The sequence below is a fragment of the Lepidochelys kempii genome, chromosome 4 (assembly GCF_965140265.1).
Source record: "Lepidochelys kempii isolate rLepKem1 chromosome 4, rLepKem1.hap2, whole genome shotgun sequence".
In the NCBI taxonomy this organism is placed as follows: domain Eukaryota; kingdom Metazoa; phylum Chordata; order Testudines; family Cheloniidae; genus Lepidochelys; species Lepidochelys kempii.
The window spans coordinates 30,364,988-30,389,695 of record NC_133259.1 but is presented as its reverse complement, the minus strand read 5'-3'; the positions used below and the strand labels follow the sequence as shown (position 1 = coordinate 30,389,695).

General features: G+C 39.5%; 2 protein-coding genes across 21 annotated transcripts in view; one reads left to right on the top strand and one right to left on the bottom strand.

Moving 5' to 3' along the window:
• The window catches only part of AIMP1 (aminoacyl tRNA synthetase complex interacting multifunctional protein 1), a 64,848-nt gene extending 44,080 nt beyond the window's left edge, over positions 1-20,768 (bottom strand). The window contains exon 1 of the mRNA XM_073340847.1: positions 20,664-20,768. Within this exon, the coding sequence (XP_073196948.1) occupies positions 20,664-20,665 (2 nt within the window). The 5' untranslated portion in view covers positions 20,666-20,768. The remainder of the gene's footprint in view (positions 1-20,663) is intronic.
• A 167-nt stretch (positions 20,769-20,935) lies between these two features.
• Positions 20,936-24,708, top strand: part of TBCK (TBC1 domain containing kinase) — a 281,017-nt gene continuing 277,244 nt past the window's right edge. For 18 of the 20 annotated variants that reach the window (XR_012158524.1, XR_012158514.1, XR_012158513.1 and 15 more), the window contains exon 1: positions 20,937-21,155. The gene's annotated coding sequence lies outside the window, so the exon portion shown is untranslated. Of the gene's footprint in view, positions 21,156-23,327; positions 23,529-24,708 lie in introns of all 20 variants that reach the window. The other 2 variants (XR_012158518.1, XR_012158526.1) reach the window with 2 other exon arrangements.

Here is a 24,708-nt window from a genome sequence, read left to right as displayed (position 1 = left end):
CGGGGGCACTGCCCCCTCTGCTCCCCTTGGCCACAGTTCCCCGTTCCTGGCCAATGGAAACTAATGGGAGCCCCTGCAGTTCCCCTTTGGGTATGCAGGAACTCTCAATGATAACTATTTTATATTTAAAACGTTTAAAAATTCTTTCCAGCAGGTAAGGAACATTTCAAAGACCATTCCCACCCCCCCCCCCCAACACACACACTTACCTATAAAGAGCTGAAATAGAGATGCAGAAAGGAAGTGCCAACTCAGCATTAAATATAGATTCAGTAACACAACAACATCTTTACGCTTAATTCAAAAGGTATCTGTTTCAACTAGATCGTACAATACTCCTAGCAAGTTGAAATCTCATCACAAGAGTCATCCTGTGAGCTATAATTTTTGGTACCAGCTGCTGGCATTTTTTACTTTTAAAAATATTAAACAAAAAATACTGATTTCCGAATTTCTTGCCTTTTTAAATTCCCCAAATTAACATTTGGGGATAAGAAAAATACATTAAGCTGATAATGCAAGGTAAAAAGAAAAAGTAGTTTTTAATCACTGTGGTAAACCAAATGCCAGGATCTAAAAATAACCATTAACAGTTCATGAAAGCGTGTAGCAAATAATACGCAGCTGTATAACAACACATCTAAAATGAATAAGTACATCAAGACTCAACGTCACTTCCATTATATATTAAAATATCTAATTTGGATGTTTTTCTACATAAAATAAGTTTATTAAGAACTATGTGAAATTTAATTGAAAGCAAAAACATCTGTCCAAAAATAATGGCAATAAACACATTTTAAAGAGCAGCAATGAGTCTCTCTTATAAAAATATAATCAATTTTAAATATCTGACTTGCAGTTTTATTGTCCCATTCATAAAATAATTAAAAAATAAAACACTCGGCTTCCCCTTTTCACTACCTTGTCCAAGTAAAATTCAATTTCTCAAATGTAAAACCAGTTCAATATTTTAAGGCAAAACAGAAAAAAAAAAGTAATCTTCTACATTACCGAATGAAGAACAAATTATTTATTCAGTTTGCGAATGAAGAATCTACACTAGTTTCTAAGTCACACTGATTGCTAATGTCTGCTGCCAGCAACTGGTCCTTGTCAGTCATTTGTAGTCACACTTCACTTCAACAGCATACTACAGTGGTATCTGCCATCTCATATTTTTGGAAAGATACATCATCTTCAAAATTGGTCTTTTGCAAGAATGTCACCTGCAGGATTAATCCAAATTTTGTAATGTTTTTGCCTAAAATGTACATTTTCTAAAAATGAATATGTCCACATATAAACTGACAACAGTGCTTCTTGGATCAATGATTGCTATGGTCCTCAGGAAGAAACAAATAAAAAGCAACCACAAAAAATCCCTCCACTTAGAAAATCCATCCTGAAATATTTTGTATTTCAGAGATATTTTACATGTTCTATTTTTCATTCAGAATTCCCTGTACACTGTTATAAAAGCTTTAGAGTTTCTTTGGATGGAAACGATTTCTTTCCAACAGGAATAGAAAAACTACAGAACTCAGAAGCTGTGACTATACAAAAGCAACATATCTGCTTGTTAATGTGGTGGATTAAGTATAGATATAAGGATGTTTGGGGAAGAAATGCCTATTTTCATATGGATTGGGTGTAAAATAAAAAGCAATGTTGTGGCATGGACATTTCAGATATACACTGGTTTGAATACAAGACGATTAATGATAGGAAGCCGTCCCTCCACTACACAAACAACACTCCCCTCTTTTCTATAGTGTGTTACTTAAACTTTCTTTCATTGAAATAGAGATATGCAACTTTCAGTGAAATTGATATATGCAAGGCAGAGATCAGATGCTCAAATTTTCCTTTATTATGCCAGAAAGACTTTGTAGTTTTTATTTAGAGTGGAACTGTTATTACAACAGTTTTAATGAAAATTAACCCAAATCGCTGCTTTCATTATCTGTTTTTATTTTTAAACTTTTCTCTTTAAAATGTTTGCAACACAAACATTTGACCTTTTGCTATTACTGATAAGCCAAACAAGGAATTGATGAGAAACAAAAGCGAAACTGACTGGTCTATTTTAACTGTCCAATTCTATTATGAAAACAAAGAATGTCAGGTTTTACTAGTAATGCTAGAACATTTATCTTTAAAAACATGCTATTTAAACTTTGCAATCTTCTTCCAAATCGTTCTGTCCCAGTCTTAATTTTTTTGTTGATATGTCCAAAATGACTAGAAGTGACTGAGCAAGAGCATGTTTTAAAGTGGCCCATCCAAACTACACCATTACAACTCCACTGTCACCTGCCGCACAAACCTGGATTCTGCATCTTGGCTGCTCCAGCTGACCCAGAGCTGGCTGAGGCTGCCAGCATCCCTAACAGTAGAGGCTCGGTCCAGTTTTCTTGGTTCCTGTCCTTAGATGGGTTTCAGACCTGCAAAACTCCTAAATTTTGTAGAAGTAGGGCTGAAGAATGGATCTCCACTCCTGTAAAACTTAGGAGGGCTGCAATAGACAGGTAACACACTTATAACCATGGGAAACACAGATTTTTTTACTTAATCATGGTTCACCTGCTCATGAAACATACCACTTAAGTGTAACCTATTAAATCAAACAGTAACCAAATATAAATTGAAAGCCTTCTATAAAAATAGAATATCTAAAACAGGGAAGATGCAATTGAAGTTTTAATCATTAAGACAATGGCAAAAGGCAGGCAAATCTTCCCTCACAGGCAAACAGAGGAAGTAAAAAAATTAATATCCCAAACTGCAAAGATTACACATATAAAACAACCCTTTCAAGAGTCTGCTTCTAATTTTTGCAATACTCCTGCACACACTACACCATCAAAACATCTGTTAAATGTTTGTAATGTTAGCTGCAAAAACCTGGTACAATTTGATATCATTTCCCCCCCCCCCCCATTAAATTAATATTACAGACATTCAGTGGATGTCTTAATGAAAAGTCTTCATGTGTATGGATCCAAGGAGAACTAAACCAAGAATTTCACTCCACTAATTTCTAAAGATCTGATCCTGCAAACACATACTACCTGGCTGCAAAAGGGACTATGCAGTATGTCCAATAGCAAATGTTTGCAGGATTGTGCCCTAAGGAATATTATTTATTGTGTGTAAGGTGGACCAGTTTAGCTGAATTATTAGAGCTTTGGTAACTACAGGACAGCTACATCTGTTGGAAAACATGAATACATAATCAGAGGAAACAACAGCATAGTATAAAATAAATCAGCAGCTTTTACATCCATTGCACATCAAAAGTTTCCTCTATTTTGAGTGAGAGTGAGCATGAGAGAAGGTATTTGGAGGCAAATGCTTTGAACTAACTCTTTTTTAAACTGAGCTGATTTCAAATTGACAGGCTTCCTTTATGTGCAGTTTGGGCAGAGCATACGTAAATGTACAATAGGCAACATTCCCGTCTTGGCCACTGGAGATGGAAAGGATGGATGAATGCCACTTGAACTAGTAATATCTGTCAAAAAGAAAACAACTTTTTTTAAGGACAGTCAATACCTGTTGCATTTTTCATCTGAGAACCTCAAAATGTTTGACAAAAGTAAGTTTAAAATCACTATCCCCTTGCAAGAGGTCAGACAGCAGGCTAATATAAGAGCAAGGGATAGACCAATTCTCCAGACTCCCAGTTCAGTGTCATTTCCCCTGTCTATGTTGATTCCCATACTGTGTAAATTCTAGCAGCTATAAAACCATTTCAGGCAGAAAGTTTCAAACCTTTTTACAGTAAGCTGAGCAGGGACATGAATTTATGGCCTTCAGCTCCAGAGCAGCTGTTGTTAAAAGGAACTATACTATGTTCAGCTATGTGCAAAGAAGTACATTCTTCCTGAACTAGCAATCCCTTGCTGACCAAGCCAATTGAGATTGCTGGAACAATCCACTCGCTTATCTTCTGAGTCTGAAATAAGATGCCACAACAAAGCTGTGTGTTACACTGTAATGGAGAAACGCACTGGAATAGAAACTAAACCTAACAGCCAAGGGGTGCTTCTGAGAGGAGGGTCCTGAACTAAAAGACTAAGCAGTAAAACATCAATTCATGCTCAATGAAGATCATGTCAGGAAAGCTCCTGGAGAGAAGGAAATTGAAAGAAAAGCCTTCTGTAATAGGAAATTTAAGCCAAAAAAAACTGTACCAAATATCCTCATGAAGTCTACAGGCTCAATAATTTTTTTTTTTTTTTTTAAGATCATCAGTATGTTTTATGCATTGTCAGCACCTTTCACAACCTTCCCTCGTTCCCCCTCTCCCGCAAAATTCTCACCTAATTAGGATATGCAAAAACACACCAGAGAGTCACTTATGACATGGATCCAATTTTCTTTAACACAAAGACCAATAATTTCTAATTAGCTAGCTAGCCGAATAAGAAGAACTTTTATTTTCAAATGTACTTTTCCTATTTGTTTTTATTTAAATGGAAACAAACAGGTTATTATAGAAACATCAGTTTTGACTCCACAATTAAGGCTGCATGTAGACATCCAATATAAGTCTTATTTTCAACCTCCCTGTAAACTTTTGACTGCCGCAGCTGATCAACTTGCAAACTGATATACTATAAAATGGGGTAGAAGAAAAATATTTCCACAGATTGAGAGTTTATCATTAAAAAAATTAAATGCTAGGTTATCAAGAATGACCTCTGTTTCAAAATTATTCTTGGACTCGCATGATTTATCAGCCCTCATGCTCTCAGAATAGAAAAAAATACATAAATCCAAATTTCACAAACATTTTTATACAATATACCATAGATTATTTTCTTTAGAAACTGTAAGCAACAAACTATTAAATATGTCTAAGATTTAATAAAAATTTATTGCACTGAAATATATCAACTATATCTACTTCAGGTCTCTGCCCCTCCCAACTGATTAATCTATGCCTTGATCCTGCCCTGTTTTGGTGGTTATTTTATTTACGATTTTTAATATATTCAAAGTATTAACACTGGAATTTTTTAAGTGTTGTATTTCCCCAAGCCATTGTCTTTCACATAGGAAAACGATCAAAATGGTTTACAAAACCTGCAGTAAAACACTGGGAAAACCATAAGGTTTGAAAATAGTCTCAAACTACTGATCCTGCACGGGTTGCTGAAGCAATAACATTTAGAAAAAACAAGGAATTTGGTTTAATTTTTGTGCTGCTTAGTTATTGCATTTTATAAAGTAAAATAAAGCTTAAAAAAAGTAAAAGTATTTATCAGAGGCGTAGCGAGTGTTCAGACAGGTGCCTCTTGTTATAAGTCTAAATAAATATGCTTTTAACAGTTTAGGAATATTTGAATGATTATTCTGACAATCTATTTCAAAATATCTGGATCAGCTGCTTCCTATCAAGCAAAATAATACTTTAATACAATAAGTGCTCTCCCTGTTCTGTATGTCAATTAGGTCACTATTTTGCATCATGCTGACAGGAAACATGGAGGCTACATTTTAAAGGGGAAACACCTGCTTGAAACATGCTGTATACCTGCTGTGAATTTAGCAATTCAAAGTCCAATTCCATATTTTAGTTGATCATATATACAAAAAAGTATTTGGAAATTGACTATGAATATGGACAGATCACACCAAGAACATCTTTAAAGGAGCATAATTTCTTACTTGACAATCAGATTTCTCCTAGATCTCATATGCCAACCCAGATGAACTAGTTAATTCCTACAATCGGAAGACAGAACAGGAATGGAAACGCGGGCAGAGGAGGGGAGAGATAAGAAGGGGCACTAAGCTTTTTGTCATGTCCTTCCTTGTAGTACACCGACTCTGTGCTGTCTCGCTACTTCTTAGTAGACTTCCCGTGCAAATATGGTTTAGTTCCTCCAACTAGCAGATGGAGAACAAAAGAGGGAGAAAAAAAAACTGTTTATGTCCTTCCTTACACAGAAGGTGGGCTACCTCACTACCTCCCAGGAAACTTCCTGAGCAATATCACACTCGTATCTCTGTTCAATACTTGAGCAAAATTATCACCAAAAACCAGCAAGGGAGGAGTGTCTTAGTAGGGTGCATGTATAAGCCAAACAAACTTAGAGGGATTACTCTTCTTCAGCTTCTTCTTATACCTGCCCTAAAGAGTGAAAGTGAACAACAGCATCCAACAGATCAAAAAGTGGATTGAAAACTACTAGTGAATGTTGTCTGAAGAACCCAGCTTTCTAAAGTGGCATCTATTCTGCTATGACAGAAATGCGACTAATCTATATATGACATAAGTTTGGAGTGCAGATCAAGCCTATGTTGGTATAACTACAGCACTCAGGGGTATGGAAAATCCATACCCCCAAGCGACACAGTTACACCAACCTAACCCCATGTAGACAACACTATGTCATTTTCCCATTGACATAGCTACCGCCTCTCAGAGAGGTGGAGTACCTATGCCAATGGCATAGGCTGCTGTAGAGCTGTGTGTGCAGAGTCCTTAGGAAGTTTATGTTCTTATTGCCCATGGAGCAGAGGTTGCTCTTATAAGTAAGGCATGATGGTAGCAGAAAATTCATTATTCTTTGAAATATGTAAGACTTTCTGATAGTCTTGCAGCCAGAACTCTGAGGGGCTGCAAGTCATTTAAAAAAGCTGACAAACAGAACAAAGAATGATCAGACTTCCCTAAAACTCAAGAACAAAATTTGTAATGTTTGTTTCACACAGAGAGCCTACAGAGATTTCTCTTGCTTGTCAGACGTACAATAGGAAAAGGAAGACTTTTGGTCCTGAAGTTTTTTTGCCGAAGGATGGTTACCTTTAAATCTGCTATTGTGTGTCCAGGGAGGTTGAAGAGTTCTCCTACAGGTTTTTGTAGATTGCCATTCCTAATATCTGGTTTGTGTCCATTTATCCTTTTACGTAGGGACTGTCCAGTTTGGCCGATGTACATAGCAAAGGTGTACTGCTGGCACATGACGGTGTATGTTACCTTGGTGGGCGTGGAGGTAAATGAACCGGTGATGGTGTGGCTGATCTGGTTAGGTCCTGTGATGGTGTTGCTGGTGTAGATATGTGGGCAGAGTTGGCATCGAGGTTTGTTGCACAGATTGGTTCCTGAGTTAGTTACTACGGTGCGGTGTGTAGTTGCTGGTGAGAATATGCTTCAGGTTGGCGGGTTGTCTGTGGGCGAGGACTGGCCTGCCTCCCAAGGCCTGTGAAAGTGAGGGATCGTTGTCCAGGATGGGTTGTAGATCACTGATGATGCGTTGGAGAGGTTTTAGCTGAGGACTGTATGTGATGGCCAGTGGAGTTCTGTTGGTTTCTGTTTTGGGCTTGTCTTGCAGCAGGAGACTTCTGGGTACACGTCTAGCTCTTTTGATCTGTTTCCTTATTTCCTTACTTCATAATAAAGGCTGTAGCACTCTCTTACTCTCTTGGCTGACAAGATGACAATCAAGAAATACTCTTCAAAGTAAGAAACTTCTTGGACCTCTGTCACAAAGTTCAAATTTCAAACTTTTTAAATTTTGGGGTGAAGTTTCCAAGAATCTGATATAAGATAGCATCTTCCCTGTGTCTTATCAGAAGTTTTGAAAAACATCACTACCCTTACACTGGTGCCTCAGTCCCTCCCCAACCCAGACAGATCTCTTTGATGTCTGAAAACAGTCTTAACCCTCAGAGAGTTGATAATTATGCCTCTTTTTCCACATCAATTGTAAACATAGGAATTTCCAGATCACAGTGAACAATAGGATAGTGTCCAAAAAACTGCAACTAAAATTGGGGAAAAGGGGTGTCAGGGGGAACAGGTTGGTTGGTTGGTTGGTTGCTTTATTTGCCCTCTTTAAAAATATATTAGGTGGAATATAATATTCTTAATAAGACTCTGATCTCAGTCTAAAGATCCTAAATTTAAATATATTTAAATGTATTTGGAATACATTTCACCTAGAGCAGCCCAGTGGTTCTACTGTCATTTTTTATATTTAACGATGCTCTCAAAAATTATTCAGGCACCCTGTAATTTTATTTAGCATTCTTTGGCAAATAATAAAAACTTCTGTAAGACTATATTTCCCGCTTTCTTTTCCTGCATGGCCACAGGTGTAAAAATCCAAACAGTCAGTTTAACACTTCCTTCTTTTATTAGGAAACTCATAATTTGACATGTAGGTTTAGCTCTGTTTATGTATAGTAATTTCCCCTGCATACATACATACATATATATATTTGCATAAAATTGGAGAGATGCTTAATAGTGAAATAAATACTCTAAAAAGTATATATGGGAGTCATTTTAAAGACTTCATAGTCTTAACAGCAAAAATGTTCAGATAAAACCTTTATTTTAATTTTATATCTTGACAACTCTTTTGGTTAAAATAATTTCTATACAATCTACAAGATAGAGCATTCTTGGCAACAGAAAGTATTTAACAAGGCTAACAATTCTATGGTGTATTCTGCAGTTTTTAAACTATCAGCCAATAGCACAACAAATTTCTAATATTCATCTCAGAATTGATCAGATAACATTTACCCTCATCTTATTACAAAGTACAAAGCAGCAAACAAAAGACAAATATTTAAGATGGAGAAAATGTTTCTTTACCTCCTATTTAAAAGGAGGAAATTGGGGGAACAGACTCCCATGTTAGTGCAAAACTCTTCTTCACTAAAAAACTCAGGGGCAAGTGCATTAGTAAAACCATGACTCAGTATATTAGACTGGGACACAGATGAACGTCTCTCTGAGAGATGGAGAAAATGTTTTTCTGCATGCATATTTCTTCTAAAAGCCAATTCCCAATACAGATCCTTATCCCTGTCCTTTTACCTGCAGACAAACAGTAGAGGAGCAATTTCTTTTTTAAAAAAACCTCTGAGTATTTCCAATAATGTTACTCGAGAAAGCAACAAACACATTCTGGTTTCCTCTGAAGAAACCAGCTGTCATTTTTATGGCACTTGAATTCTTAGCATGATTTAAGTCAGGAGATGTTACTTGTCCTCATTCAGAGACACTGCAAGAAGTCCAGACAATCTTTGGGAAGCACACCATTAGATTAATGCAGTTTTACTCAATTTACTAATGCTTTCTTCAGCTAATCACTGTGACTAGTTTGTTATATTCTGCTTGGATAGGAAATCAAATATAGGGCTTTCTGACCCCCTTTTGACTGCAAAAGCCAAGGATGGCCAATCTCCCTCTTGTGGAGTTTGATCATGGGTTTGGAAAGTGGTATCTGTGGTCATCTGTCATTCAGAACATAACCATTATTGGTTGCTTTTTTCAAGTGGTGTGGCTATACTGCCATTATCACTGTGCCTTGCTTAGAGAGAGGAAAGTCAATGATTGCCACACTCAGAAGCCTAACCTAACGCTACAGTTATGCCAATTTTGCCCAGCTTCAGACCCATTCCTCTCCTTTTAGGGAGGCAATGAGAAAGCAATGACTATTCACAGGTTCAGATGCCCTTTACACCAATAATAATCAAGATAAGTTCCAGCCTGGGTTCTGTCCTTGCTCTGGAGTGATGACTGCTCATCAGGATGATGAACGATATACAGCTCTTGTAAGACTTTATATATCTTGCCTCTTCAAACCTGCAAGTTCAGTAGTGGTCTTGAAGGAATACTGGCAGATGGACAGGCCAGAACAACCTTTTCCAGATCACTGAGAAAATTGAAGTCCTGAACACCCATATCCACTACATTATGAGGAGGCTCCATCTTATGTAATGTCCTTATTTTAAGGTTTCAGCAGTGCTCTTTCAACTGCAAACCCCATGGGCCAAACATGGTACCAGGTTTTGATGTCTCTCTCTTCTCCCTCCCCCATTACACAATTTGTACAGGACACACCTTTATTGATTCTTTGACTACTTCATAACGCAAGATGTTATGCGATTGCCGCCACATCTCAGGTCAGCAAAAAATTATGCTTTGCTGTCATGAGCCCTAGGGTATAGAACTTTCTTCCTTCTGTCATTGATCTCAATAAATTTCTCCCCACTTTTAAAAAGCATCTTATAATATGTTTCTACAAGTCTTTTTGGTGTGACCAATATGTGGAGTCAATCACATATGATCATCTCTCCAAAACTGTCCCTCTACTATATCCCTCTTTCTTATTTATTTGAATTTTAAGGTGGTGGTTTTAATCAGATTATTATATTTTAAAATGTTATGTTGCACAGTATTCAGAGTACCTCATTTAGGATGATACTTTATAAATAAAATTTGTATTATTGCAGTTTTAGAAAGTTTTCCTCCAAGAATTCAATGTGAAAGGGAGAACAAGGATCCTCAACTACATGATTTGGAAAATCTGATCTCACCACCAGGGTGCTGGAAAAATAGAAAGTGAACTCATTTAGAAGCAACATCTTTGCTAATTTTATGAAAGTGAGAATGAATAAAAGAAATTACATGTATAGCCAAACAGGTGCTAATGACACATAATCAGATAATTCCGTAGTTCTGACCAAATAGATGACAATACCAGGATTGACTTGTATTTGTATAATCCTTTCATTGAGACAGCATCTACTTGGTATAATGCTTTGCAGAAACTGAGTGACACATGAAAACAATTTAAACTGTTAGGCATGAAAAAGTTTACCATTGTAGAACAACATGTTGGCTAAAATTCAGTTTTTATGGAGGTGTAATGTATTAATAAATAACAGTGTTCACTAATAATGTGTTACGTGAGAAGTCAGTTTGTTGCTGTTTTCCCTCCTCAGTATTTCCCAAGTTAGCCTGTTCTGTTATTTAACACTTCCTTTTAGTCTTAGGGCATGGCTACATTTGAAACTTCAAAGCATTGCCGCGGGAGCGCTCCCGCGGCAGCACTTTGAAGTGCAAGTGTGGTCGCACGCCAACGCTGGGAGAGAGCTCTCCCAGCGCTCCTGGTATTCCACCTCTACGAGGGGATTAGCTTAGAGCGCTGGGGCACTGTTTACACTGGTGCTTTACAGCGCTGTAATTTGCTGTGCTCAGGGGGGTATTTTTTCACACCCCTGAGCGAGACAGTTGCAGTGCTGTAAAATGCCAGTGTAGCCATAGGCTTAGTGCAAACTATGGCTTGTCAGGGAAGATAGTAAGCAAGTGTAAGCCACTATGGTAGGGCCCTGTAGCTTTTATCCTTCTTTTCTACATCTTTGAAATTGCAGAATTGAATGGGGTTAACAATTTAGAAGAGCTGGTTGTGTGCACCTGAGATATCCAACTACTTCCAAAGACTGAAATTAATAGTCCATACATAGCTCCATTTAAAATGCTTAAAACAGTTTTTGAAAAGCTGCTGTACAAGAAACTGACTAGCCAGAGGACTAAACATATTTACCAGATATATACGTGTGTGTGCGCAATGCCCTGCCGAGAAGCTCAGCCCTGCCCCACTACTATTTACAAATTGCAATAAGGAGAAGAATGTTAGGATCCATATATTGGAGGCTGTGTCAAGACTCTGCTTGGTGCTCCATCTTTTATATTGGCCTCTGGTTGGATAGTTTCTGATAAATTTAAAATTCCCTTCTTCCCAGCCCCTCTTGCTGGAAGAAAGATATATTTCAATTTCTCCCTCATCCTTAAGAATCTCCTGGTTAGTGCTGGGATGAGATGACATGGTTGTAGTCATAGATTCACAGACTTTAAACCCAGAAGAGACCATTAAATTGTCTACTCGGTCATACTGTATATCACAGGACATACAATTTCACCCAGTTACCCCAGTATTGAAACCAACAATTTATGTCTGACTAAAGCATAACTTCTAGAAAGGCATACAGTCTTGATTTGAAGACATCAAAAGATGGAGAATCCACCACCTCCTTTCGTAGTTTGTTCAATTGGTTAACCACCCTCCATTAAAAATGTGTGCCTTATTTCTAAATTTAAATATATACAGCTTTAGGTTCCAGCCATTGGTTCTAGTTATGCTTTTCTCTGCTACCTTAAAGAACACTTTTGTACTTGGTATTTTCTGCCTAGGAAGGCATTTCTGCACTGTAATCAAGTCACCTCTTATAAGTTTTCATATACTAAACAGATTGAGCTCTTTAAATTTCTCATTGTAAGGAATTTTCTCCAGCCATTGAAGTATTTCAGAATCAGTCTAACCCAGGGGTTCTCAAACTGCGGGTCGGGACCCTGCAGGGGGTCGTGAGGTTATTATATGGGGGGGTGGCAAGCTGCCAGCCTCCACCCCAAACCCTGATTTGCCTTCAGCATTTATTATGGTGTTAAATACACCTCTACCCTGATATAACACAAATTTGGATATAACACGGTAAAGCAGAGCTCCAGGGGGGCCGGGCTGTGCGCTCCAGTGGATCAAAGCAAGTTCGATATAACGCGGTTTCACCTATAATGAGGAAAGATTTTTTGGCTGCCGAGGACAGTGTTATATCAGGGTAGAGGTATATATAAAAAAGTGTTTTTAATTTATAAGGGGGGGGGTCACACTCAGAGGCTTGATATGTGAAAGGGGTCACCAGTACAAAAGTTTGAGAACAACTGGTCTAACCAATGCTGTAGATCTACTCCTCCTCACTACTTCCTTGTTTACATATCTAAGGAGCATATTAGTCCTTGTCGCCACAGCAATGTACTGGGAGCTCACATTCAGTTTCTTGTCCACTGTGACCCCTATATCCTGTTCAAAGTTGCTGCTTTCCAGGATACCAATCTTTCTCTTTCTGTCTCTGCCTCTGCTGACTTCCAGTCCCCTGCTTTAAACATCCTTCATCTCCAGACAAAGTTAATGGTTAACCTGTTCCTTCCTGAATTTTGTCTTGTAACCTCTCCCATTTCTCATTAACTGCTATCACACTTAACCTCCTGTTGCTATTATTCCTTTAAGTGAAGACTGAAGCAATATAAGGGCTTGCTACACTGCTGTAGTGCTTAGTGAAGATGTTACCTACACTGATGGGACAGCTTCTCCCATTGGCATATGTACTCCACCTCCCTACGAGGCAGTAGCTATGTTGACAAGAGAAGCCCTCCCATAAACATAGTGCTGTCTACGCTGGGAGCTCAGTCGGTATAACTCCGTCACTCAGAGGTGTGGATTTTCCATACCCCTGAACAACGTAGCTATACCAATGTAAGTCTGTAGGATTTCAGTCCTCTGCTTTCTTTCCCGATGAAATAGGAAAGCTACACTTCTCCTTTGCCATTTTCTTGCTTTTAATATACTTTAAAAACTTTTTTCTTGTTCTCTTTTACATCTTCTGCTTACAGTACCTCATTTTACATCTTACTCCCATTTCATGCTTCAATTCAGTAATTACAAAATGAACAATTTTCATTAACATATCTTGCTCTTTTGGAGCTGGTAACCTTCCTCCTACTCAAAAGTTAGTCTGAGTTTTTAAAAATCCTGTGGTAATCCTGGACATACATGAAAAAGACACTGCTGTTTAAAGTTCAACAAGTATTTTATTTGAAGCATTACAACCTAAATCATTTCCACATGGCTCTGGCAGAAATACGACACTTTAGTCCATCACCTACTTTTTCCGTTTGAATTCCAGATCAAGGCTGCAACTGGCTCATTATCAACAGCAGACTAGCATATAATGCAGTGTTAATCCCTGGCAATAAAGATTTGTTGGTAATGTAAGATACAGAAAAGACCACTTTAAAGATTGTCTGGACATTGCTGGCAAAGCAAAATGGAAAGTAGTAACACTTCTGGTAAACTGAAAAGTCCATAAAATAGAGAAAACATACACAGGTGTACTGGAAGAAAATCCAATAAAGACATTCTTTTGAAACAAATGAGATGACTAAAACAACTACTAGCTCAAGACATTTGAAGCAATGCCATGGCAAGAAATCCAGAATCCCTTACTATTCACAGATGATGGGAATGGGAAAGGTAATGAGATTTCCACCTGAGGGGCCATCCTTCATAACACTCTTTGTCTAGTGGGTCTCTGATAAACCTAAAGCTCTTTCTTCCTCCCTGTCCCCCCACAACTGTTGTGTCTTTTCTCTATTCCCAGAGCCTCCTGGGTACTGAAATAGGTACAGGTCTTCATGCTTCTCTTCCCCCAGATACTCCCCACTGCTGTGAACAGATGGGATTCCAATACTATAGCCCTTCCCCTCGACTCATGGCTGCTGTGAGGAGTGACCAATCTCCATTCCTCATTCCCATTCCATTTTCTGCATCCTCATCCCCTGTAATTCAGCATCTGGCTCTGCTCCTCAGAGCAACCTCAAAGTGCAGTAGCCCAACATGAAACTGACAAGATTCTTGACCTTTTCCATTAGACTAACAGCAAAGAAACTGGTGACTATCTCATTAATTTCACTCCATTAATGACTGGCAGATCCATCTGCAGATTAGGGAGAAAACAATGCATCAACAAATATAATGAACAGAAGCTTCATTTTTAGAAGTTTAAATTATGTAGAAATTGATGAATTAGGCTTCCTTGTATTCCCGGGAAAACACCACACATACTACTGGTGAACAGATACTTTGAGCTAGGACTACAATGTGTGACCATAATCTTATGTTATACATTTCAACTCTAATTGCATTGTCCTGTCTTATTCATGTTGCTGATGTTTATTCACATTTCTCATTTCTTTTCATGTTCTGGGGATACTGGGTGGTTGAATCAGAAGCATTCAGCAGGAAAACGTTCTTACACCCTGTCATCCCTCCTTCCAAGCTTGGTTGATGTAGCCCAGCAACTTCCACTTCTGCTCCCAATTTCCTGCAAGACGTTGGTTGCTGGACATTCTCATCTCTTCAAGACAATCTATAAATAGTAACCTTGTGCTCAAACCAAGTAAGAACTATTGCCATTTTCTTTAAGGTACATCATTTCAACGTACATATATTTATTCAACGGCGAAGACAGAAGAGCATTATAAGCTATAAATTTCCTAGAATCAAAACAACTTTTTCAGCTTACCAAAACCAGATTGTCTGTGTTCTAGGTGTGGGGTTTAACCTAATCCCTTGCAATTTATGCATTGAGCAGTAATCAAGGCCTCAGCAGAAAGATTCATGAAGAACTGACCCTCCTAGCACTCTCACTCTTCCTCCTCCATCTCAGTTCAATCTGTTAAAATCAGTACAGTATCCTTATTTTATTTACTTTTGGTTTGTTTTATGTCTTAACATCCCCTACAATTACATGTATCTGAAGGATAGTGTCAAAGTGCAAACAGCATTTTTTGGCCAAAAAAATTTCTCATATATATTACAGAACAATGGAAAAACTAAATCCAGCCAATAAAATATTGCAAGGTCAAGAGACTTGCCATTTTCAACTCTGGTCCTAAGCTACATTTTGTGGATTTTATACCTTCCTGATGCATGAAGAGGCCCTATATTTGACAAAAAGATATGGAAACAACCATTAATGTAGATATGCTTTTTTTAAAAAAAATCTGAAGGCAACATATTTTCATTATAATTAGGCTTAGCTGAATTTATTTTGTATTATCTGTTGAAATTAATCAACGTTTATTTTAAGCACTTTTTAGATTTTTATAATATAAATTTTAATAGCAGGAAATTATGGGGGGGGGGCACACAATTATTTAATGATGGAAGACATTGAGGTTCAAAAAATTAAAACTTTATGAACGATTAAAACAATGTCAATGTCATGTCAAAATATACAAAATAAATCGCCATAAATCAACAAAGGGAATCATTGGAGTATGCTCCAAAGAGACATTTTCTGAAAATTGTAACCAGAGTTATATACGCAGAGACTGTTTATGAGTTGCTGAGCAAATAAATTATTACATGCAAGACACATCAAAGAAAAAAGATAAAAGCCAGGATTGGAAATGGGGACAGGAAGGCAGATTAGATGAGTCTGCATACTTACGGAGAGAGGAACACATTTCTAAAAAATTACAGAATGCTTAAATAAATTAGAATTCTTATTATCCAAAAATTGCAAACAGCAGGGTTTCACTGATTTTATGAAGAAAATTAAAGAAAAATGAGACCCTCTTGCACCACTAGTTGCTCAAACTATTTAGGATGTCAACATCAGTAAAATTACCAGTTTTGAGAATCAGCATAAAGTGTGGTATTTGCATGGTAAGATGTTTTTGAAATAAGACTTCATGCTCTTCAAAAATATTTAAAAAATAAAACAAGGATATCTAACATTAAGGACATGACCAGAGAAATTCTAGGAATGCACTGCAGCTTACATTATATGGCATCAACCACATTGAATATTAAAATTTACTTTACAGCAAAATTTGGCAAAGGCATACCACTAACTAACTAGGATGCCACAAAAGCTTCCAATATACTGGGATCTCCTTTACTCAAGTTCACATGGAATTTTAAGATAGCCTGAATTGATCTGTCGCATTTAGCAAGAGCCTGGTAAGCTTCAGGAGGGGGTTGGTTTTCTCTTTATAATGTCAGGCAATTAACTTAGGGCAGGTCTACACTTAAAAAGCTGCACCAGTGCAGCTGCGCCATTCTAGTGCTTCAGTGAAGATGCTACTACACTGATAGGAGAGCTTCTCCTGTCAGTGCAGTAAATCCACCTGCACGAGATGCGGTATCTATGTCAACAGGAGAAGGTCTACATCGGTGTTAGGTTGGTATAACTACATCACTCAGGTATGAAATCGATGTAAGTTTGTAGCTGTAGTGGCTCCAATCTCTGTCAGGTAAAATACATAGCAGTAACAACAACTTAACTAAATGGATGTAAGAACTCATGCAACTATTATGGAGAACATCGGCTAACTTGCAAAAATGGACAGACACTTGGATTGTTTAGCCCTTTTCCATCCTATAGACTTCTCATCTAATAAAAGGTCTCAAATCATAGACTACCACTGTTGAGTCAGATGTTAAAATTATAGCTATAATCATGTCAAATTACCTCAGTTAAGGCTCCTATTTTTCCAAGTTTAATTGTTTTCTTGTCCATTTTATGCCCAAATTTATTTCCAACTCACAAATTTTATGAACTGTAACACTGAATCTTGAAATAAAGAATATAAGCAACTACAAAAAAGTCAGAGAAGACTACAATATTTCCAGCTGCTTCTCTTGCTATTTTCATATATGCCAGACATCTTTATTTTCCTTCTTGAAAAAGCATAATATTTCATTTCTAATCTGTCCCTCTAAATTTATCTCCTGGTCTCAGCATTAGGAGTGAAAAGTTGTGTTCCCATTTTATCCCGAATATTTTTTAAAATAGCTTTTACAGAAGGTACTAAAACGTATAATAGGGAATAAGCCAAGGCCAAAGGTCTTTTCCATGTCTAACATCTTTAATTTTATGAAAGATTTGCTAGTACGTCATTTCCTATCATAGGAACATTTATCCTATATCACCACATATCCATGTCTGATGCGCAAGACAATTCAAGACCCATAGGGCCCTATTATTCTCTCAAAAGAAACAAAATAACTCCCAATGAAGTAAAGGTAGTAAGAGAAAAAGGAAACAACTATGTCCCAGTTGATTGGCTCTAAGATTTTCATTACTAATTTTCTGAATTACATCTGTTAAAATTAAACATGCAGCTCCACTCACTGTTTCAGAACTGGAACATTTTATGCTACCAGCCCCTTCACTGGAGTTAGCAAAATATTAAGTGGAATATTGTATAACAAATACAAAAGTGTATTTTAAAATCACTTTAAAAAGGCTGCATAACCTTATTACATTTCAGTTTAAAATACCGTCCCTCCAAGTTCTGAAAGGAAATCTTGTCATTACCCACAACCAGTGAAGCATATGACATCTTCAAGTCCTGTATTTCTATATGGAATTAAAGTAATGGGAAGTACTGATACCTCTGGTGGGGATGGATAGAATAGCTACCATAGATATGAAAAATAATCACGTATTGAATTAAGATTAGACAGGTCTCTGGAGACACTGGACATAACAGCTGAAGAAAGATTAGCCACATCATGCTTTACAGACTAATGGCTGGCTAATTATACATAAATTGCATCACCTATGAACCAAGGGGCTTGTCTGCACTACCGCACGGGGTCGATCTAAGATACGCAACTTCAGCTTTGTGAATAGCATGGCTGAAGTCGACGTACTTAGATCTACTTATCGCGGTGTCTTCACTGCTGTAAATCGACAGCTGACGCTCTTCTGTTGACTCCGTTTGCACGTCTCGTTCTGATGGAGAACAGGAGCTGACAGGAGAGCACTCAGAGGTCGATTTCTCATGTCTATACTAGACACGATAAATTGACCCCTGCTGGATCGATCGCTGCCCGCTGATCCTGCAGGTAGTGTAGACAAACACTTTGATTCCTAATGAAGGCTCTGGTAATTCTTTCTTCATAATTTCCAACCTCCTCAAAGCATAATGAAAATTCTGTGGACTGAACTGTGCTAAAATGACAAGATTAGAAGTGAGAGTAAAGAGCAATAAAACAGGAAACCTGATTATTGGCCATGACCAGTGTCATGTTTACAACTTGCAAGACAGTGAAATGAAATTCTTACAAGGTCACGTTGGAGGGAGAGGGAAAGGTGATCTTGGCAGGCCACAGCAAGGCAGCTATCATTCTCTCTTACTGAATATTACAAAATTGTATACTTATGCCCTGTCTTACATCCACATATATATTAAACCATGTTAAACCAAATGCAACTATCCTTTCAATTGAGGATGGCAGCCAGCAGGTGGAGAACATCAAGAGTGCATAACAAAGGCAAGATGATATTTCTGACCAAAGGCACTGGGGATTATTCAAAGTTTTATTAAAAGCATTCACGACATCTGTCTATTCATGAAGGGCAGAGGGAAATTGTTTTTTATGATCTCCAATAAAAGAGCCACACATAGTAAACTGAAAAGGAGTACTTGTGGCACCTTAGAGACTAACAAATTTATCTGAGCATAAGCTTTCGTGAGCTACAGCTCACTTCATTGGATGCAAGCAGTGGAAAATACAGTGAGGAGATTTATATACACAGAGAACATGAAACAATGGGTGTTACCATACACACTGTAACAAGAGTGATCAGGTAAGGTGAGGTATTACCAGCAGGAAAGCGGGGGGGGGGGGGAGAAAAACCTTTTGTAGTAAGGTGCCACAAGTACTCCTTTTCTTTTTGCGGATACAGACTAACACGGCTGCTATTCTGACACAGTAAACTGCATGGGATGTGGAATGAATCCCAACAACACTACTGCAAAATAAGTATTTTAGGAATAGGAAAAACGAGGCATAGATATATTAATTGACTTGCCTAAAGGATGCCAGTGACAGAGCTGGGAACAGAACCTTAACATCTGACTCCCAGTAAATCATATTCCCATATCACTTACGTAACCCACAATATATGCTAAGATTTAAAATGTATATATGTATTCATACATTTTAAATCTTTTCAAATGTCTCTTCTGAGGGTGGGGTGAAGGAGCTGTGATATTACTTCATTCATATTTGTACTATATTAAGCAAAACAGTTCAAATGTATAAAAACATAGTTGTAGTCAGAAAAGTTCCTACACAAAATGATGCCTTTGCAGTCAGCAGATCTGTTCTGTGTCTGCGTTCTAAATGACATTCAAGGCCCCATGTATTTTGTGGCTATGGTAGATACTCATCCATCCTTCAGCACACATTGTCTTCCAGAATTTAAGCTTTCATTTACAAAATAATGCCTCTAATATTAAAAGAACCTTACAACTATAACCCAAATGTTAATCAAAATAGTATTGACTTCCTGAGCCTGCAGATAGTCTGAAAGGGTAACTCAGAGGAGCATTATGTCATTTGGTGGATTGTTAGCCCTGAAACGTGAAGATTAACAACATAAACGTGAGCGTTTAACTATTTCACTACTCATCGTTTAACCTTAAACATACACCTAAGGTGTTTACCTCTATAGTTCCCACACGTGGTCCCACACAGCCCCAGCTGCTTGAAACGTCCAAGCCTACAGCTTCCCCAGTTAACTCCCATTATGGCGGCTGGTACAAAGACATGCGGGTCACTGAATAGCGTGAAACACCACAGTAACACGGGGGCTGCCCTAACGGCGACCGACTGTCACACTCCATCTGGAGCCAAAGGGAAGCTGCTGTGGCGCCTGCACGGCAGCACCCAGGTCCCTGCAGCGGGAGGCAGGACAGCGTAGGCGCCGCCTGCCCCGCGAGCACCAGGCGCTGCGAGCAACAATGCCAGCAGCGCGCGCCTGCTGCCGTTGGCGCCCGGGCCGGCGCAGCGGCGAGTTGAGCCGGAGCCCCGCCGCTCTGGCGCAGCATCGGCTGAGCGGAGCGCTCCTAACCGCCAGCGCAGCCGGCCGCGGGGAAGCACAACCACCGAGAAAGCGGCCTGCAGAGCCCGTCACAACGCGAAGGGCCGGGCCGGGCCCGGTAACGGCCGGCCCCACGATGCCCACAGTGCCGACACCTCCGACGGCAGAGCCGAGCCACTACGCTCGAGAACTGCTCCGGGGGGGGCGGAGGGGGGGGGGTCCCCTGTGATTGTGGGGAGGGGGATGTGCGCGCTCCAGGGCGGGGCTGAGCCCGGCTCGCGGCTCCGCGCGCACACGGTGGGAGGAGGGGAAGGAATAATGGAGGTCTCATCCCTTTCTCCCCCGCGGATCAGCACCAGAGAACACGGCTCGGCCCGAAAGAAACTCACATGAACCGGGGGAAGCCGGAACCGAGGTCACCGCCTCCGCCGCAGCGCCCAGAGGAGGCACGAGAGAAAGGACCCTTCAGGGCTGCCCTGAAAGGCGCCTGCCATTAAAATGGATTGTGCAACCTTAGCTCCCCAAATGAGCCATTTACAGCAGTTACATACCCTCCGCACAGAGCCCGCGTCTGTACCTCACGTTACAAATAATTGCAGTTGCTAGGCATCCGCAGTGTCACCCGCTTTCCCGGAAACCAGGGTCCTTCTCCTCGCGCCGGCGCTGAGTGGTGAGGTAAGAGACGCGCGGGCGGGCGGGCGGGCAGCCAGTTCGGCGGCACCTATTCGCGCACGGAGGGGTGGGCCCTCGCGCTCGGGAGGCAGTGGCGTCCTCGCCAAGGGCCGGGGAGTTTCGGAGACACACGGCAATGTGTGGAGTAGCAACGGCGGCGCGAGGGCCCCTGTAGGTGGCTCGTGCCTCACGCCCAGCAGCTGTAGCAGGTACCCACCCTTGCGCCCTGTCTCGCCCAGCTCCGCTGCAGGGACTCGCTGCTCCCCGCGCGCCGTGCTCCCCGGGCGGGGGGGGGTCCTTGCAGCCACTGCGCTGCTGGGCCCGGCGCGCCCTACCCCCGAGGGGTGTCCTTGCAGCCAGACTCTGATGCGCCCTGTGCACCATATTCTAGTGCCCGTTCACCAAAGCTTTCCACCTTCTGATCCCTTTTTTTCCCCTTTCCCAAATTAAAATGAATACAATGATGTTCTCTGGAGAAAGAAAAGATGTATAGGATTGTATCTAGCCTATCCTCTTCCTGGGAGCCAGTGCAGGATTCTTCCTTGCAGGATGTTGCTGTTTGTGCTTTTCAGACTGATGCCTTTAGAGCACTTCGGTATGCCTTCGCCCTCCCCCACGACAAATCTATCCGTCTTTCAAGAAGTGATTTTTCTTGCTAATTGCTTCAAGGACTGAAGAAATCCACCTGCTAGTGGTGAGGGGAAAACCATCTCGAGAGTGTGGAGGCCAGTGCATTAATTTTCGCAAAACTAATGAAAAGAAGTTTCAGGTCATTATCCTTAGGAAGATATATGCACTTCATGGTAAGATGGTTAAGCTTGTAGTGAGCTGCTTTCCTGAGTCTGCAGATAGAAAGCTACAGAGATCCTATTAAAAAGAAAAGGAGGACTTGTGGCATCTTAGAGACTAACAAATTTATTTGAGCATAAGCTTTCATGAGCTACAGCTAAAATAAATTTGTTAGTCTCTAAGGTGCTACAAGTACTCCTTTTTGTGGATACAGACTAACACGGCTGCTATTCTGAAACCAGAGACGCTATTGCCTTAGTAGCTTTGCCAAGTAGGTACAGAGTAAATTTACATGACTTCCTGTCACTTTCTCTTCTGCTTTTCAAAACCCTAGGAAGCACAGTGAAACTCATAAGACTCAGGTCAATTAATGCTGTTGCCTGGTAATAGAGCAAGGGCAGAGACGGAGTCCAACTATTTACGGGTGAGGATGACCCCAAAATGACAGCTGGAGTAGAGGGGAGTTTGGGGAGTAGCAGTATTGGATCCCTAACTGCCAAGAAGAATGAAGGGGCAGAGAGCTGCTTCCTTCCAGCAGTCTATCTTGAGGGGAGAGGCATCAAATTGATCACCCAACTGTTACCTAAACAAAGATAGAGGCCCCCGATCGGGGTCTAGGGAAAACAATATTTCCATTGCCCATATTCTTGGGGTGAGACTGCCTTGTCACAATGTGTTGCCTTTGGCTATTCTGCTGAGCCTACTCTCAAATTTCTATCTGCTGCTAGCTAGTAGGAAACAGCTACGTGTATCATGTCCTCGACCAGTCTGAGACTTGCAAGCTTTCCAGCAGCAGTTCAACAAACTAATTAAAATAAATCTTCACCCTGGGAAGCTGCTTCATGTCTTTTATTCCCTGAATATTTGTGGATGATGCCTAAATTGAAGGGGTAGCAAATATACAGGAGAACAGAACTTTTTAAGTGCGAAGTAACCTGGAGATAGTAAAGCATGCCTTGCTGCAATGAGAATGCCCAGTATTGAGCCATGAACCCGGGAGAGAAGAACCAAATATTGTGCATACAGAATTGAGGGAAATGATCAAGCAGCTGCATCCAACATATTAAAATGAGATTATTTTCATGTTGTTTTCTTAATACTCTCCAAATATTACTTTTCTTTTAACAAAATACCATAGTTATAACCAAGGAATTGGGATCATAGGTGTCCACAAGAGGACCTTGATGGTCTGAAATATGAAAATGTTTGATTTAAAAAAAAAAAAGCCTCTTAATCTTCTAGTAGTCTGTTTTAGTTTTAACCTTTATAGAAGAAGTGGCTTTAACTACTTTTAGAAGACTGTCTTACTTTCTCCTGTGCCTGGATTTTGTTGTTGGACAGAGTGAGGCTAACATGTACAACAAACATACAACAATTTCCAATTAATCTTTTCCCATTTCTCTTCCTTCCTCCTCAATAAGAGAGACTGTGAAGTGATGGTGTCTGCGTAGTTTCTTACTTTCACTGTTTTACAAGTTGCATTGTTCTGTAATGAAAATAATGGGCACCCGGGATGTGAAGGGTCAGGAGACATGGACATGTTTAGCTCTTCTGTCTGATATAAATAAGCCTCTTTCTCAATTCTTTTTCAGTCTGAGCTGAGACCTAGTTGTTGGATTGTCCTCAAGGTCTCACCAAATACACTCTTTTTTTCATAATTTTTTCTTTAATGAACAAACCACATCTGAAATTTGCCAACAATTATTTTTGCAAAATCTAATGCACAAAAATTGGAATTGGAAAAAACAGAATTGGAAGTAAAATCAAGAGGAATTCTTGAAAATTACAGGCAGGTATGTTACTTATTGTAGAATGAATATAACTGAAATGTGAAATAAAGTGGACTACAATATTTAAGTGGAGGACTTATAAGGTTTATGTCTGCTAAACTTAATGAATGACACAATAAATCTATTACTTTCATTGTACAATAAGTTTGACAAATCCAGTATATTTCTGTAAAACTGATTCCACTTATTTTCTTTTTTCTTAAATCTACCTAAAATATTAAAATATGTAGGTAGTTATATTTGGTTCCTCAACTAGTTTGGATAGCTGTTTTGTACTTCTAGAAGGATTGCTTTTAATTTCAAAGATCATCTGGATAGCCAACAAACTTTTAAAAAGAGGAAGTACCATATATACTCGTTCATAAGCCGAATATTTTTGGTAAAAAAGTGACTCCATCAAAGAGCGGGGGTCGGCTTATAAACGGGTCTACACCAAAATGTGATGATTTTAAGCTCTATGAAATCATTGAATTGAATATCTAATACATTGTCTTTTTGTTTACCTGGAGCGTCTGCAGACATGGAGCCCCTCAGTTCCCTGTGGCCGCGGTTTGCCATTCCCTGTTGTTCCCAGTCACTTCCCGCAGCTCCCATTGGCTGGGAATGCAAATGGCGGCCACTGGGAGCTGAGGGGCTCCATGTTTGCAAACGCTCCAGGTAAACAAAATGTCCTGACCCGCCAGCGGCTTACCCTGACGGGCCGGGAGCCAAAGTTTGCCAATCCCTGAAATATAGGGTCGGCTTATGAAAGGGTCATTCATTTTTACCATTTTTACTTGTCTATCTTGTGGGGGTCAGCTTATAAACAAACCAGCTTATGATCGAGTATATATGGTAAGCATATTTCAGCATACTTAAGTGCTATCACATTTTCATTCTCAAGAAAAATCTTTACAGTGACAAGTTCTTGGGCACATTCAGATTTCTGAAACTTACGGTAAAAGCGATTTAATGAAGCAGTATTGTTTCCATTAAACTTTACACTTCATAATTCCATTTCAGTATATCTAACTAGTTTACAAAGGGGGGGGGGGGGGGAAATGTCAAGGTAGTAATTTTAAGTGTTCGTATGATGCATTTGACTACCAGAGCCCAATTCACTGTCTTTTATGTCCAAAGAGGCTCTTCTGTATCTCTTGTACTTTTAGAACATTATTGAAACTGAGTTTTGTCCAGCCTGTTA